We start from the raw sequence: 17,863 nt of genomic DNA, 5'->3' as shown, positions 1-17,863 counted from the left end.
TGTAATAAGGAAATAAAGCATTTCCAGACCAATAATCATAAAACATTTTTTTCATCCTTTGTACGAGAGAATATGCCCCTAAAGTGGCATCTGTACCACTCACTGTGTCACTACAATGTAAAACAGTGCTCGCTACATATTACAGAGTTTTAAAATAATTTTAATCCTAACACAGGGGGAAAGGAACTGGCCACCTACCCCATTATCTCCTGGCCTAGTTACCTCATAAGTGGTGTCTTCTTGGTATCACTTGTGAGGTTCAGACCTGTCTTCGAACAGTTGACTAAACAACAACAACGATTGCATATGGTCTGTAGTTGCATCACTCTTGTGGGAGATTCCTTTCTAAGCTTGCATTAGTATTTTTCATCAGCCAAGAACAACTGTGGGAACTATGTAGAAACAAACCTTCAGAATTAATAAGATACTATAACACATATATTTTGACACAAGAAACCCATAATTGCTTGACATATCCATTCGAAACTTTCACATTGAAGAAATCGATGACGTAATTGTGGATAAGTTATAGGTCACTTTTATGAAGTTTAAATGCAATAAATGTACATTATATTTTTTATGTTATTTGTAACAACTGTACTCAAAATAATCCTCACAGTCCTTGCATACTACATTATAGATTTGTACACATGCCTATCCTCCATTATTACTACTCTTCCATGTTTGCTTAAAAGAAATATGTACATAAATAAACAAATGACTTAATATTTTCAGGACTAGTCAGAAGTGGTGGGTGCATGAAGGAAAATACTCTTATACATTTCTGTATTTCCTGTCATTTACTAGATCTATTGACAATAAAAGTTATTTCTCCTGAGACTATTACTTACCTACGTACTGCTGTCATATTTTCATTTTCATATCACACAATACAGACAGAATTGCTGACAAAAGTTTGCAAAGGTGGTAGCAAGCCACAGTGCCCGTGTCAGAATGGCAACACATAATACACGATATTTACATTTAATCCGGAAGACAGATTGCCTAGAGTCGCATGGGAAGTGGAGAAATGGGAACCTACCTTTCAATGAATATGGTGCTAATTAAAAAAAGCGATGGAGATGCAGAAAAGAGAAGTTACATTTTTGTTCACTTGCCACTTCTGGCTAGACCTACTGTAGTCTTTTCTGTAACTCTGGAATGTCTGTCATATTGTGATACATTCTGTATGTACCTTACCGACTACATATATAGAGCTATTTTAAATTAGCTGACTAAAATTAAACTTCAACATATTCAAGTCAAAAACACACATATACACGCATGACACACACTCACATATGTGTGCACATACTGTATACACAGACACCCACATTCCACATACAGAGAATGTGATTCGTAATCGATGAACAAAGGATCGAAAGTACTGTGGAGAAGTTGAAACTCTTTTGAAGGATTTGTTACTTGTATTTCCAGAATTAAGATTTTTTTTTTTTTTTTTTTTTTTTTTTTTTGGGGGTAACTAGTGTAAAATAGTCTTGCATTGTGGTTATATAGCATCTTCAATAATGCAATGAACACTGCATACGTTTCTGGGTCATTGGCTTAGATATTTACATCACACAACAGCTGCTTGCAGATGCCGGCATTCAAGAACTGGACATAGTCTGATATTGATCCAAGATTGGTTCAGGAATATGAACAGCAAGGGCCTTGCGTGTGATTCCAGAGTAGTGTGCAAAGCTCTCAAGGAAGTGAAGAGCTGTTATGACTTCGCTTGGAAGTTCTGTTGCTTTTCCACCACCACTGTCATATAAAACAAAATCCAATTACAAAATTGCAAATATAGGTACTTCCATGAAACAGCCGTTAATCCTATGTCTCGTAACTCCACTTTCAATCAAAAATAAGTCTTTTTTCTATTGAAACCAAAAGTAAATTCCTTAAAAATTAAAACACTTTATATGTATTATACTCTGATGTGCTAGGAACACTGACACATCATACTTAAGAGGTATTAATGTTGATAAATGTGTTTTAACAAACAATTTTGTTTTCCTACAAAATTTAATATTTTGGAATAATAAGGTTGTGAAGTAACAGCACTGATGACTTGATGAACTGAATAATATGAGAGAGGACATTTCTGATATACTGGAATTACTAATATATTCACATTACAAAGAACAATAGTTGCTAAAAGAGCAATGCATTACACAAAGAGCACTGACAGCTTATACTTAAGAGCAACAATGAGGCTATTTACGATACACTAAAGGTCATCTTGATCATTTCATACTGCAGAATACTTGGGAAAGCTAGACGCATAAAACTCTATCTTAATGAGAGACAAAGAAATTATGGATTATTCAGAACAGGCATAGATTCGACTTTTCCGTTCTTGGTGATCAAAAAGGAAATCACAACATTTCGAATACTGGCTCTAGCTTCGTCTTCAATGATCAAAAAAACAGAATGACACGAGTTTCCTACACGTTGGGCTCGTTACAATAGCTAAAATGCTTGACTAGCTTGATTAGCTGTTTGTTCTCACTCCATTTTTAATCACCTGAAGACAAAGACAGCAAATCTTAGAAATGTTGTGATTTCTTTTTTCATCACCAATTGTGGAAAAAGTCCAATCTACACCTCTCCTAAAAAGTTGATAGCAGTAAAAAACTCAAATGTTCTCAAAGAACACACACTTGTGTGATTAACTTTATGGCATCCTGACTAGCCTACATACTGATAAAACATTTACAATATCAGATCCTACTTCCATTTTCATGAACTTCTATAAGAACTGTAAGACTCATACTATAGATTATAGACTCAGACATATTATAACACATTTAGCGGTTCACAGTTTTCATTGGAATATCCATTCACCAAGGATATGTGTGTTATAAACACTGCGAAATATCATATTTTAAAGTGTAAATAAAGAATAAAATTACAGGTATATTATGGCAAAGAGCAATACCTACTAATCATTTCTATGCACCTTGTGATAATTTTTCTCATTACTGAATGGTTCATATGTCTAAATTCAATCTGGCTGGTGTGTCTTCCGTGATTACAAACAGGTATAATTTCGTAACAGTGTATATTACGAATTTTATACTAGTATCATAAGAAAGAATGACTCAAAGAATTCCTATTTTTAATATTGTGGTATGTCTTTTCGCTGACAGAAACAATATATGACAGTTGAAGTCAAAGAAACTGTTAATATTGGTTTTGTTCATTCAGGTATTCTAGTCAGACTTTCATTGTACTTATAGGAAGTAGGTTATTTTTAAAATTAACCTTAAGAAAAACTAAAACCATAAGACAAAGACAACAGGAAATCACAAACTTACTTCTCTTCACTTCTCTTCAGCTTCACAGCAGTTGTCAGAACTACTTTCTGTGATCATAGTTTAGAAGAAAAAAGTATTTTCATGAAGGATATTTTATAAAGAATCATAACTAAAGCCAGACTTTGTCTCATATTCCAATATGATAATACATAACACAGTTTACCTGATTGCAGCCTCCATGTGAGACTTGACATATTGCCCCAGGTACAATAGGAACTGGTTTCGTATTTGTGGATGAAACTGCCGCAGCAATGTGTGAATGCCAACAATGAAAGGAACTCCATCTAGTGGATCCTGATTCCGACGGCTGATAAGAGAACCTGATTTGAGAAAGAAAGACATTAAGACACAAAAATTAAGTCATCCTGCTGATTGAGTAGTTACCATTAAATCCGAAATAGCATGTTCAAGATCTAGCCGAGGGCAATGGGTGTTTAAGAACAATAGAAATTCTAACATGACTTTCATGTAAGGAAAAACCCTGTCCCTGAATGAGGGTTCTAGATCAGTGGTCGTCAGCACTAGCTGAAATGGGTAGAGTGCATGGAGGGTAAGGAACTCTGTTCTGTTGTGCACAAGGGACAGGGAGACAGCATACCCTCCAGCAGTGACGATTGCATGCTAGGGCTGCGTCTTGTCCGCTGATAAGAGACGCTAGCCCGAGTGTGCAGTGTTTTGATGACCGCTGTTCTAGACCAAATTTACTAGCTGTTTCCCTTATATATAAAAAATTTCAGCTGTTTGCCATTATCCTACCCTGCCACTCTATAATCGAAGACAATTAATTCTGCATTTCAGGTATCCTTACTTCAGAAATGTAAACTGATACTTATAGACTAACAGAGTTAAGCATGGTCTTACCAACTAGGTTTTAAAATATCTGAATAAAATAAAATTATTGAGAGTAAAAGTACGAAAGAAAAAAGTAGATAAGGCTCTGTAAAACAACTTAACATATTTTAGTATAATATGAATGTGGAAGACATCAATGAACAGGAAAACTCTCAAAGTTGTATTCGCACTTGATGTGCGCATGCTGCATTTCCATTGCTTCATCAGTGGCAAATTGACAAGTGACCAGGAGAGGGCGTCTTGTGTGTTGGAATTAGCAAAGGCAAATTTCATCACAACAGTCAATGGTCATTCCACACATTTTGATAAAGATTCATCACCTCGGAAGAATATCTATTGTTGGTTCTATCAGTCCGAAGGGAATGAATGTGTAAGAAAAAGAGCACAGGGCGGCCATGTTTATCACATGTTAATGTCCACAGAATCGAGAAGTTTTACACACAGTAAGCCCGAAAAAAATCTATGTACCAAGCTAGTCAACTGCAGCTGGCACAGAAAACTGTAAGAGATATAACCATATAAATTGCAGTTAATACAAGCACTGACACCAAATGACAAGATCGTATTTCACCAGTTCTGTGTGGGGATGCAAGCGAGCATGGAAAATGAAGATTTTGCAGGTCATGTAGTTTTCAGGACAAAGTAAACCTTCATGTAAACGGTAAAGTGTGTGTGTCTAATGCTCAATATTTAACAGCGAAGTCATTCTCCTTCTTGCTTCCCAATATTTAGATGTAAGGGCCATAAAATTTTCCAGAGATTCACAGATTTTTAGATATTCCATGTCCATGACATCTTCTTTATTGCACGATAAACATTTAGCAGAGTCCAATAAGCCGATTCAATGTAGCTGTTTTGTAAGACAGTCATGACCAGTAATCAGTCTGAACATGGCCACAGCAGATTTTTGTGGTAGATCAGGAATGGATTTTAAATCTTGTAGTAAATTGTTCCATCTTGAATTTTGATGTTCACTTGGAGAATTAGTGTGGTAATTGCTGTTAATTTTCCTTTTGATAACTCGATTTATGGACTCATATGAAAAACTGTAGTTCTTCTTTAGTTTATTCTAGTTATTCAAAGTAAATGGTAAAGTCAATTGCCATAATCTGCAAGTATGAGGCATTGACAACCCTTATACAACATATAGCAAGTTCGAAATTCACCCAAGATCAATGTATTTTGATGGAGAGATTGAAACCATTTATTCATCTCTTCAAAACATATTCTTTTGGTTACACCACTGCAAAAATATTGTCATATTATCAGATTCTAAAGCTGCAATTCAGGCAATAGCATCCACCACTTACTCCAAAATGAAGAAAATTAAAGAAATACATTCTATGATTGAGTAAATTCAAAAGCTTGAAAAAAAAAAAAATTAGTTATGCAATGGATTCCAGCACATTGTAATATACAAGGAAATGAAAAAAGCCGATATGTTAGTTAAAAAGGCTCCAAAATTAAACAAAAAACAACTGCATTTCTCTACGAACCAATAAAATGAATAAAAGAGAAGAAAATGAATGAAATTTATCATAAGTTGATGAATGAAATCCGTAAATTTAACTTTTGGAGAACCCTAATCAAATTCCTGAATTGCTTCGTAAATCCGCTGTTGTCATGTTTCGGCCTTTTACTTGACACGATTGTTTGGGCAAATATCTCCCTAAACATGAAGAAATGGACATGGAACATCTGAACCATTAAATCTACATACTTAGACTTCAACAAACAAAAAGGGAGAAAATGGAACTCTTTGCATAATTCCCGATTTACCACGCAAATCGTCTGCAGATGCATTTAGATTGGCAATAGGCCAGGACTGTTTGGCCAAGAACCTGCATAGAATTGGAATATATCAATCTCCTAACTGCCCATTGTGCAATTCAAATCAAGAAATGGATTCGGAACACCTCAAAATCTGTGCTTCAGTGGCTGACCATGACATATCTTTGAAAAATAATGGAGTGCAAGAGGTCAAATGACTTTATTGTCAAACTCCTGGCATTAGAAAACAACAACATCTGAAGCATTGTGTAGCACTCCAGATTTTTCAACATATCACCTCCTCCAAATATTGGGAAGCAAGAAAAAGAATAACTTCACTTGCGCGCACGCACGCACGCACGCACACATCACACACACACACACACACACACACGATATGAAAACTAATGACCGAAATGAAAGTCCTTAGACTTGTGGACGTTGTAGTTTGGTAGAAATAAGAAATATGCGAGTTAATAATATGACTGTGCTACAAACTGGACAACAAATATCGGTGAATTTACGAATTTACTCTTTCATATCAGAATGGCTTGAAAAGTCATTAAATTTAAATGTAAAGCACTTGGAAAAAAAGTTTACCTAACCTCCTAGTAACGCAGTTCTGGAAACATAAAGAGTTTTCTTTCTCTACTCCTGCACATATGCCCCATAATGACTATACAGAACATTATCTGTAGACCTATGCCTGGGTCAAATCCCAAATCTCTCCGCAGTGCATATGAAGAGAGGGCATAATATGTTAGTGTTGATATTGATTCGTCCATCAGATGAGGATATTAAGCTTGGCAGCCCCTTTGGTGCTATTCGACAGGAGTAGGCTACATGCCAACACTGGATTTCCCTGTCTCCCTTCCTCATCATCACCCATTCCTTACACTACACTTACACATACACTCACCCTAGTACACGAGATACATAACTCTTCAAAGATACACATCATGTACAGCATGGCCCACCAAGGTGGTGTACACATTGGAAATGGGTCACAGTCTTGCCATCTATCCGCAATATGCGGAACCCGAATCATGCAAGTGAAGTGGATTGGCATTAAACACACACACACACACACACACACACACACACACACACACACACACACACACACACACACTACCACTAACGAAGTAGGAGAAAGGTTAAACAGCAAGAACAAGACATAAGTCGGAGTAAGGACGGCAATTGTTTACAACAGTTTGCTCGCATAACTTAAGATTAGGTTGCATTATGCTAGATGTATTGGGCAAGGCTCTGTCAGTATTTGTATCAAACGCATTTTTTTTTTCTGGTGGAGTTAAGAGTAGGGCCTATTTTAACTAGTATACAATGAACTGAGAAGTTTTATGGGCACAGATGAGTAACAAAACAGTATTTTGCAGTATACCCAGCCCCAGAAAAATTTTCCCTTGAAATTATTCAAAACAGCATTTTATCAATATGTCTATATATTAAGTTACCATACATTTCTCCGCCTTTCTCAAAGCAAGACATCTTAAAAATGCCTAACTGTATTAAATAACTTATAATACTATATGCTTTCACTTACCAATATTCTTAACATAAGAAAGTTTTGGCAGCTGAGAGACCACGAAGAGAAATGACAACAACGAGAAATACTGCAGATTCTTGGTGGTCACATAAATCTTTGTATATGGATTGCTAATGCCAGCCCAATCAAGGTATGTTGATAGTTCATATAGCAATGGGTTGGATTCCTTTGGGTACGGCTTTGTTGGATCTTTGTAATGTGCTTCGATTTCTGCTAAGAGAGCACTGAAAAAGTAAAATAAATAAAAATTACCTTTTACTTCATTTCTGTAGCAATATTTTTAAGTCTAAACAGATGTAAATTAATGTAGGCCTACAGTAAAATTCTTTAATTTTAAATCGTTTAATTCGAAAAAAGTACATAATTCGAAGGATTCTCTGCTGCCCAGTTTTAAGAATAGGAATTTATGTGCTTTTCAAATTTGGATAATTCAAAATATAGTCAATTTGTATTTCGAATACAACTCTATGTCTCTAAACTACAAAGGAGTCTTTTAATTTGAAATACATTACTGATACTTCGGGATACCTCTGGATATTTCCATTATACCTGACATAACTATGAAAGAAAGTTTCTGTCCTAGAGATGCTTCTCCATCTCTTTTACTCCTTAGTGCTTGGCTTAGAAAGAGACAATGGAAATGGGAGTTGAATGAAACCAGCTATTTCTCTTCCTGTTAGTTGTTAGTGTTCTGACACTTTATCTGTGCCTTCCAAAACTATTACTGTACGAGACAGAAGGAATAAAAGTATAATCATCAACATAATAAGAATAATAAAAAAAATATTGCAATAACTATAACGAAAAATACATTCCCTTATATTTCTATTTATTGATGAGGAAGATAACATAATTTATCTAATATAATATAGTATATCTGACTTCCAATCAAAACGTTTGTACAAAAGACAGAGATGGAAAACTGAGAATGCATAGAACAGCACTTTTGGCACTCTATTGCATTCCGAGAAACATCAGTAGTTAAAAAAAAAATAAATAAATAAATAAATAAATAAATAAAACATTGTTTTTTTAAATATCAGAAATACAAATAAGAATAAAGCAAGAAACTCAAATAATAATTTATAAAGCCCACTTTTACAAATAATTCAACTTTGTTTTGAAACTAATGCTAAGTGTGCGCTCTTGAACTAATAATTTTGTTACGAGTTCTAGTGAAACATCTCCTCCCCCACTGCTCTGATGTCATCGGCGAGCAAATAATAGTGTCAGAACTCTACTACTGGTTGCTGTTACAATGAAGGTCTTATTATACTGCGTACTGTTTGTCACTGCTGCATAATGTGGTGCAGTGGTCGTGTCCAGTATGGTTAACACTGTTCAAAAACACTTGGCAAAAAACTTGTAATTATTAGGAAAGTTGACAAAAACCAAAAAAGTAAATCTGAAATCGCGAAAAAATTCAGGCATTGCAAGGTGTTGATACAAAAAAATGGATGGGAATTCGCGTAAGTAAACATATCAACTTAATAGAAGAGCTATTGGAGTGGTTCCAAAATGCTCGGGCAATAATATTCCTGTTGATGGTGAAATGGTAAAAGAAAAGGTTAATGAACTGGCGCTAATTACTCTTTATTTAAAGTGAAGTGGCGTGTTTGCAATTCATTATAGGCTTTATTTATTTAAAGTGGTTGACAATCATTGTAGGCTTTTTTACGATGAAACTAGTAATAAAGAAATAAAAAAATGTTTCATAAATTTGAAAGAATGATTATTTATAATTGTGATTACATTTTTACCCATATATCCTTTTATTTAGTAACTACAAAGCTATGCAAACAGTATTTATACAAGGAGTTCAAATTTCAATGTTTTTTTTGGGGGGGGGGATTTGCAATATTATTGGTTGTTTCGAAATCTGTAATTCGAAGCCCATATTTCTTATCCAACTACTTCGAATTAAGGAGGTTTTACTGTATATTACATTTTGGTGACTGGAATGGACGTTCTAAAAAGATCATGAAAATATTGGGAGTAAATAAGAGACCATATATATTGTAAATATATTGGAGTTAAAAAAATAATTGAAGACCCTGGATCTGGCCATAGAGTCATCATTGCTTCTATCCATCTCTACCAAAACAGAAGACAGGAACCCTACAATAACAAAACAACATGGAACTTTAAGAAAGCGAATTGGAAACTATTTACAACAGAATCGACGAACACCTCAAGGTCAACACACCACTAATGGAAAATACAAACTCAGATAGATTGAACAAATATTTCTGTGAATCTCTTCTTAAAATTGCAAAAAAGCACATTCCACGAGGAAAACCAAAAAAATACACCCCATTCTGGACAGAAAACCTGAATTTATTGAAACAAGATAGAGATAAAGCAAGAAACAAAGCAGAACATAGCAAAACACCAGAAGATACTCAAGATTGGAGGAAGAAGACTGCCATTCTTAAAAAAGCAATCATAACAGCAAAAAAGAACAGTTTCAATAAATTTATTGAAAATATTAATTACAGAACTGATAGCGCTAAAACATACAAATTTCTGAAGAATATTTCCAATACACAGGAAAATACTAGCCAACCTATTATTCATAATAACAAAACACTAATAGATAGTAGAGATATAGCAAACGCATTTAATAAACACTACTCAAACTCTCACAGATTACATCTCAATATCAAAAAAACTAACAAATTTATCAAAAGAGAATTACATAAAAATAATAAAAACTATATTACTAGTACAAAATCTGAAATATTTCATCAAAATTTTACTTCCAAAGAATTAACTCTAGCTCCTGGCCCCAACAACATTCATTCCGAATTTTTTAAACATCTGGGGGAAAAAGCCAAGTCTGTACTTTTATCCATTTTCAATTTATCATGGAACACCTCAATTCCTGCAGCTTGGAAAAAAGCAATCATTGTACCAATTCACAAAAAAGGGAAACCTGCTCATGATGTTAATAGTTATCGACCAATAGCACTATTAAGCATGATAGCAAAAACCATGGAGTCCATGATCTCCAACAGATTAACTTGGTATTTAGAATCCCGAAATCTTTTATCACCAAGACAAGCCGGTTTTCGACAACTACACTCTACCAATGAACAAGTCATACACCTCGGCCAAGAAATAAAAGACAATTTTAACAAGAAAGAAGATACCTTGGCAATATTTATTGACTTTCAGTTAGCATATGACTCTGTTTGGAGAAATAAATTATTACTAAAACTCCAGAAATTAGGTATCTCCAGCAATATGTTCAGATGGATATCAGAATTCCTTAGTCAAAGATTCATTGCCACTAAATTCAATAACTCACTTTCTAGTTACAGACAAACATATCGAGGTCCACCTCAGGGCGCTGTCCTAAGCACAACTTTATTCAATATTTATATAAATGACTTACCCTCCCTATTAGAGGAATCAAACATGAAAACAGCACTATTTGCAGATGATATAGTTTTGTGGACTTCCGGATCTTACAGACATAGAGACAAAATTCAAAATTCTGCTCTTAAAGCTCTAAATCAACTACATGAATGGAATACATCAAATTTGATGACACTCAATTTAAGCAAAAGTAACTACCAAATATTTTCACTCGGTAAAAAAGAAAGAGAATTCAATATCCAATACAATGGCCAACACCTTCCTAGGACTTGTGAATCCAAATATCTTGGAGTTATTTTCGATAGTAAGTTAACATGGAGCAATCATTTGAAATACATTTCTGAAAAAGCTCGTAAAAGATTCTCCCTTCTAAAAAGACTAGCAGGAAAGAAATGGGGATGCTCTAGGAATACTTTGAACACTACATACAAAATGTTTATACAGCCAGTGCTGACATACTGCGGAGAAATTTTAATTACTTCACCTTTCATAAACGACATAGAATATGTTCAAAACCAAGCTCTCAGACTCATTACTGGTGGAATCAAAACAACGCCAATAGATTCTATGAGATTCCTCACTAATATTAACAGCATCAAAATGACAACAGAAGAAAAAGCACTAATTCAATATGAAAAACTTATCAGATTACCAGGAAACAATTGGCATTCATACAGTCCTCTCTGTAGATTGAAAACTCGAAAAAGTTTCATATCCATTGTTCAAGAATTAAAACAGAAAATCAATATCCCGAAATTAAAAGAAAACTTACAAGTTAAACCAAACTCTTTAACTCTATTAAATATAGAATATAATCTAAATTTAACAGAAGAAATACTGAAATCAGAAGTAAACACTGAAATACTGAAACAATTGTCTTTAGAGACAATTATTATTAGGTACCCTCCACAAAACTGGCTTCATTTATACACCGACGGAACCTTGATCTCCAGAGAACAAGGTGCCGGTGCAGGTGTTACGTGCTGTCTCTTCTCACTTTATAGATCTCTTGGATATGGAACAACAAGTTTTGATGGTGAAATCATTACAATAAGTGAATGTCTCAGGAATCTTCTATGCCACATCAATAAATTTAGGAATGCAGTTATATTGTCAGACTCCAAAGCAGCTATTCTATCAATCGTCTCTAAACACACTCCTTCATCTCAAACAGCAGAAATAACTAAAATGCTCTCTCAATTAATATCACTCAATAAAAGAATTGTATTCCAATGGATACCATCCCATTGTGGAATCCTGGGAAACGAGTATGCGAATGCTTTAGCAAAGAAGGGCAGCACTGCTACTTACAGACCAGTTACTAAATCTACGTATTACTCTGTGAAGAGATTTATTAAATCTACATACTTAGACTTCAACAAACAAAATTTGATAACTCAATCCCAAGGGAAAAAATGGAACTCTCTGCATCAAAATCCACAGTTAATTCCCGATTTACCACGAAAATCGTCTGTAGCTGCATTTAGATTGGCAACAGGCCATGATTGTTTGACCAAACACCTGCACAGAATTGGAATATATCAGTCCCCTATCTGCCCATTGTGCAACTCAAACCAAGAAATGGATTCGGAACACCTCAAAATCTGTGCTTCAGTGGCTGGTCATGATAATATCTTTGAAAAATATTGGAGTGCAAGAGGTCAAATGACTTTATTGTCAAACGCCTGGCATTAGAAAACAACAACAACATATTGTAAACATCAATACATCACAAAGTAGAACAGAGCATGTTCATATGGTTATGTAGAAATGCATTAGTTAGAAAGATTAGAAAGTGTTGAAACAGCCATGAACTCCAGACATTTTGAAAGAAACACTAAGTGAACAGATAAGATTCGCATTAAAACATCTGATGATGAAAGTTGTTATAGAACTGGATACAGAAAGAATTGTGAGCAATACCTCATATTTTATATTCTTACAGCGATTGCATACTCACTCATTCATGGTCTGCAGGGCAGAGGCCAAGTGTTTCGAGTCGAACTTGCACGAGATGTTGAGTTCATAGGCGATATGCTTTCTCAGCAACTGCATCTGTCCAACTTTCAGCACTCGGTCCAAGATCTGAGGCCATACTCTCTGAGCACGCGATGTGTACTGCGAGTAAAACCGTCCAGGGTTGCCTGTCAATAAAAACGAAACCATCACAAATTTGATAAAACTTACAGAGCTCCTTAGACAATCCTTTATTTAATGACTGTTCCGAAATACAGAAGTTAATCAAGTGACACAACAATAATGCAATAATATGGAATGAGTACAACAGAAAAATCAAATGTTCAGAGAAAACCTCTCCACATCACTTTAGCAATCATAAATTCCTAGCAGAGTCAAAACAGTTTGTGTTTCCTCATTATCAGTGAAAATTTAGTCACATTTCGTGATTCAAACTACTTACTGATGATGCTAGAATGAGGAGACAGCCCTTTGGAAACCACAGAGAACATTTCAAGCCATGCTTTGTCTTTCAAGACACCTTTCTGCAAAGCATTGAGGTAATTCTGTGAACAAGATCAAGTGATAAAAATTCACAGTACTTTGTATTCAATGTATTTGTACATAGGTAAATGCCTATGTAAATTCTGCATGAAGAGAAAATCTTTTCCATATTACAATAATTTATAATAATATTATATGTGAAATATTGTACTTAGCACACTCACACAATTAAAGTCTTATTAAATCAAAATTATTTATAAGCCATTGGGTGATATTTTCACTATGAAACAAATGGTGCAGAAATAAAGAAACATTAAATTTATTACAATACATGATGCATTGAAATGAAGCAATATATTTGTGCAGGCTTAAGTCAATTTCATCTAAACTGAGTAATGTTAGCAACATACCTGCAACTCAGTGACAATCATGAAGGAGAAAAGCCGGTCTAGCCCAGTCAACCCAGCTGTCCCTACTGACTTGGTTACTTTGGAGAAAAACTTGAGATTTATAATTTCATTGTGTGTTTTAGCATCATACCATGCCGTCATGCTTTCAATATAAACTGTTGTTCTGAAATTTAAAATAAGAGTGAAATGACAGATGTTATAGCTACAAAACATTATACAGCGCGAAAAATTAAAATACAATTCTATTTTCACTTTTCATGTAAAAGAATACAAGTGAAAACTGTTGTGATGAAATTCCACGTCCATTATTTGCTAAAGAAAAAGGGAGAACAATATAGGAACAATTAATTTCAATTCTCTCGCAGTGGAGGATCACATAGAAGCTGATAAAACTTAATTGTTAGAAATTATAAATATTTAAATAGATTTTTATAGCATTACCACACAAGCATTCATTTATTTTCTCATTTGTGGAAGGGTAGAGAATACATTAAAAAAAAAAAAGAGAAAAAAAATGAACGTTTGTATTTAAAATAAATGGTTTGTTCACAATACAGTACTTCATAATAAAGTCAATCATACCTTCCTGGATTCTGCCTGTATAGCAGTGCCAAATTTCATAGATAGAATTCATTATCCCAGTGACAGACTGGTAGACGAGTATGATGCTCTAATTTTAATATGGGTAAGAAACAAGCAGAAAATTTTGCCTCATTCACAAGTAGAATTCTTTTACATGTCGTAATTTATGACAAAGCACTCCCAACTTAATCTCAGGTCTAGTTACAAGCATGATAACCACGAGACTGCCAAAGGCGAAGTAATAAAAATCTATGTCATGATGATGACACATAATTTTTTATCATATATATTTTATACGTTTTCTAATAACATAGTTCTTTAGTCACGTTGTTAATGACATTCTCCTTTTCAGTTTATTTTCTTGAAATTTTCAAAAGACTTGCACACACATTTATTCTGCATGCAAATAAGAGAAACAGAGAATACATTTTCGTTTTCTGCATTGTAGACAAAAAAGCTTTTTCTATAATCCCAAATAGTAAGACATGTGACTTAATTTACAAATAGCAAAATTTAAGTATGCACAGTAAAACCTGGGTTGAACGTAAATGAAGGGGAATGATTTAAATCACACAGCTGAGAACTACGTACAAATAGTGTTTGTCCGGATCGGCAGGCAAGCGCCTCAGGTGACAGACCTACACTGGTGTCTTCTGCTTAATTACTATATATAAAAACCAGAACTATGTATAACCCTAGATCATATATGTAACAGATATGTCGGGCTTATAGGCTTTGAGGTTAACAACTTTTGTCAGGTTTACTATGCTGCCATCTAGTTGTTACATAAGGAGTCACGTCATAATTCCCATTTGAATTGCATTAGCGACTGTGCTGCCATCTCGTGTTCGTTTACGGCGGACATGTGGCGATCCTGGCGGTTGTTCTCTTCAAAGTGCTGCCGATTTTAACGTAGCGAGGAGTTATCTGTTATATGATCTAGGGTATAACTCAGGTTCTACTGTAATCAATTTTTCATAAATTCACATAAAAACACTATGCTTACACTATAACTACTGCTTGCTATTTACGAAAATTAGAATTTAAAAGTACAAAAAAATATTACAGAAGGTATTAATAGTTTACAATGAGATACTAAGTATATTACTTGACAAGTAACCAAGGGTACTGTGAAAGTGAACTGTTCAAGGGAAAACTGAAATAATATTAAATCACAGACACTCATCTGGGCATACCAAGAAGCCTATATAACTAATGAAAAGGAGATAATATTTTTAGAAAAGATCAATTCTGCATGGTTCTACCGGGGGTTTAAATTATTTGTGACTAGAAAAGAACACTGATTATGAGGGCATAGAGCAGTAAAAAGGGAATTTCACGGATGAAAAACAACCACTGAATTTTGCTTTCAAGCTTTTTATTTACTGTCTAAGGTTTCTATGTGCCATTATACTGCAAAGACATCTCTGCAATCTTAATCTACACTACAGTGCCTCTATAAGAGAGTGTGGCCAAATGGGTACTCGTTTTTATTGACTATGCCATGATTGATTTCAGGCATAAGGCTTTCATGTAAGACCGTGTTCCACTCTTACCTGTTATGAAGCTACTCAATGTTGTGTCACAGAATTAATATTATTACCAGTAATGTTGAATTAGTTTTGTTCTCAGTGTTAGTGTTTATTTGTTACAAATTCTCAGCTTGTAGTAGAGAGTGTCTAATTTATTTTTATATGAAAGGACCCAAATAATTTTATTGTACAATTAAATTTGTTGGTTACCGTTATAACATCTCAGTTTGTACAAAAGTATGCAGTGGTACAGGGGTGGGTGGCGTTAACATAATATATATCTATAAATTTTACATTCTGAAAATGACATAAATTTAACCTCCACAGAAATAAAAGTAATGAAATATGAGGAAAAGAATTCCTTTTTACAATGGAATTATGAGTATGAATATCTTTTATCTACAGCTGCTTCATGTAGTAGTGACCCTCACATTTCCGCATATGGTGCCACCACAAAATTAATTACATTTACATTAGTTTCATTTTAATACTTCCTTATGTAATTCCTATGCTACATTTATACCCTCTTCCCTAATAGTTTTCCATTTTTACCCCTATTCCAATGGAGTATTTTTCTTCATCTATCATCTGCTAATTTCCCTTACTATTTTCTTCCTAATTAGTCAGTTCTACTCCCATCCTTTGACCTTTAAATCTTATCTACACTCTATTCTCTATTTCAGTTCTTGTCCTAATACTATTCTATCTTTTTTACTCTACTACAATTTTGCTCTTCCCCTCAATTCCTATCATTCTTATTCAATATCTATATATTCATCCATTCCTCTTTATCCTTCCTCTCTTACTCTCTATCATAGCCTCCTTACTTACTATCAGTGGCGGCTCGTGAGTTCTAGGCTAGGTGGGACCAGATTAAAAATAAACTCATGTCTTATACCATATGTCTCTATAGGCGCCTCTCGATATTCCGTTATACATCAACATATCAGTTCATATTATCAATTGTTGGACTAGAAAAAATACATAAGTCCACACCTGTGGAGTAACGGTCAGCACGTCTGGCCGTGAAACCAGGTGGCCTGGGTTCGAATCCCAGTCGGAGCAAGTTACCTGGTTGAGGTTTTTTCCGGGGTTTTCCCTCAACCCAATATGAGCAAATGCTGGGTAACTTTCGGTGCTGGACCCCGGACTCATTTCACTGGCATTATCACCTTCATATCATTCAGACGCTAAATAACTGAGATGTTGATACAGCATCATATATAATCCAATAAAAAAATACTTAAGAATAAAACATGCAATAATTAAAATATTTCTACACAATAATTAGTACATGCATAATTAATAAAACAATAATCAAGTCAAGCAAATCAACAAACTTACAGTGGCCAATAATTATTTGTACAGGTATGCTGCTGTTCTATTCATCTGAGGAGCAACTTTTATCAATCACTTTCGAATATTATAGTTTGTTATTTTGTGAATGCAGTCCTTGTGAATAGAAAGAACAGCCAGTGAATTTAATCTTTTTTGTATCATAGTGTTTCTCAAAAAAAGGTTTTACACGCTTAAGAATGCTGAAAAAACGCTCTGCTTCGGCAATAGCCACAGAGACATAAGAACTATTTCCAACAACTTTGTTACTTCATGGAGTGTGTCTGTAAGGTCATTTTCATGGAGTAACAACATTAATGCACTAGAGGTAGGTACGTTTATGAACGTGAGATTAGAGTACAATCCACTTGGTTCATTTCTAATTATTTCCTTATTCAGCATATCGTATTGCGTGATAATGGTTTGAAGCAATGACTCAGGGAAATTATCACAATTAATAGGGAATTTTTTGGGGGTAAACTATTGAAAATGCAGAAAAAATTCCCGAAGTTTGGAATCTGTCACTTACTTGACACGTTATGTCGTCAACGCTTCTTTTGAATTGACACAACACCTAAAGTTTTATATGCTATAGTGTTGTTAACGAGTGTTGTATAATTTTCATGTGATTTTACTCTCTCAGACAAAATT

At 34.4% G+C, this 17,863-nt stretch overlaps 1 protein-coding gene across 5 annotated transcripts in view; it reads right to left on the bottom strand.

The window, feature by feature from the left end:
• Nucleotides 1-416: 416 nt before the first annotated feature.
• Nucleotides 417-17,863, bottom strand: part of Strump (WASH complex subunit strump) — an 88,749-nt gene continuing 71,302 nt past the window's right edge. For 4 of the 5 annotated variants that reach the window (XM_069818226.1, XM_069818228.1, XM_069818230.1 and 1 more), the window contains 6 exons: nucleotides 13,764-13,926; nucleotides 13,313-13,415; nucleotides 12,854-13,037; nucleotides 7,510-7,736; nucleotides 3,487-3,643; nucleotides 417-1,767 (listed from right to left, as the gene is read on the bottom strand). In XM_069818226.1, coding sequence (XP_069674327.1) covers nucleotides 1,611-1,767; nucleotides 3,487-3,643; nucleotides 7,510-7,736; nucleotides 12,854-13,037; nucleotides 13,313-13,415; nucleotides 13,764-13,926 — 991 coding nt within the window. In that variant the 3' untranslated portion in view covers nucleotides 417-1,610. The remainder of the gene's footprint in view (nucleotides 1,768-3,486; nucleotides 3,644-7,509; nucleotides 7,737-12,853; nucleotides 13,038-13,312; nucleotides 13,416-13,763; nucleotides 13,927-17,863) is intronic. The other variant, XM_069818231.1, reaches the window with a different exon arrangement.

The sequence above is a fragment of the Periplaneta americana genome, chromosome 2 (genome assembly GCF_040183065.1).
Source record: "Periplaneta americana isolate PAMFEO1 chromosome 2, P.americana_PAMFEO1_priV1, whole genome shotgun sequence".
Taxonomy (NCBI): domain Eukaryota; kingdom Metazoa; phylum Arthropoda; class Insecta; order Blattodea; family Blattidae; genus Periplaneta; species Periplaneta americana.
The sequence above is the reverse complement of the archived record's forward strand: the minus strand, read 5'-3'. Positions and strand labels throughout refer to the sequence as shown.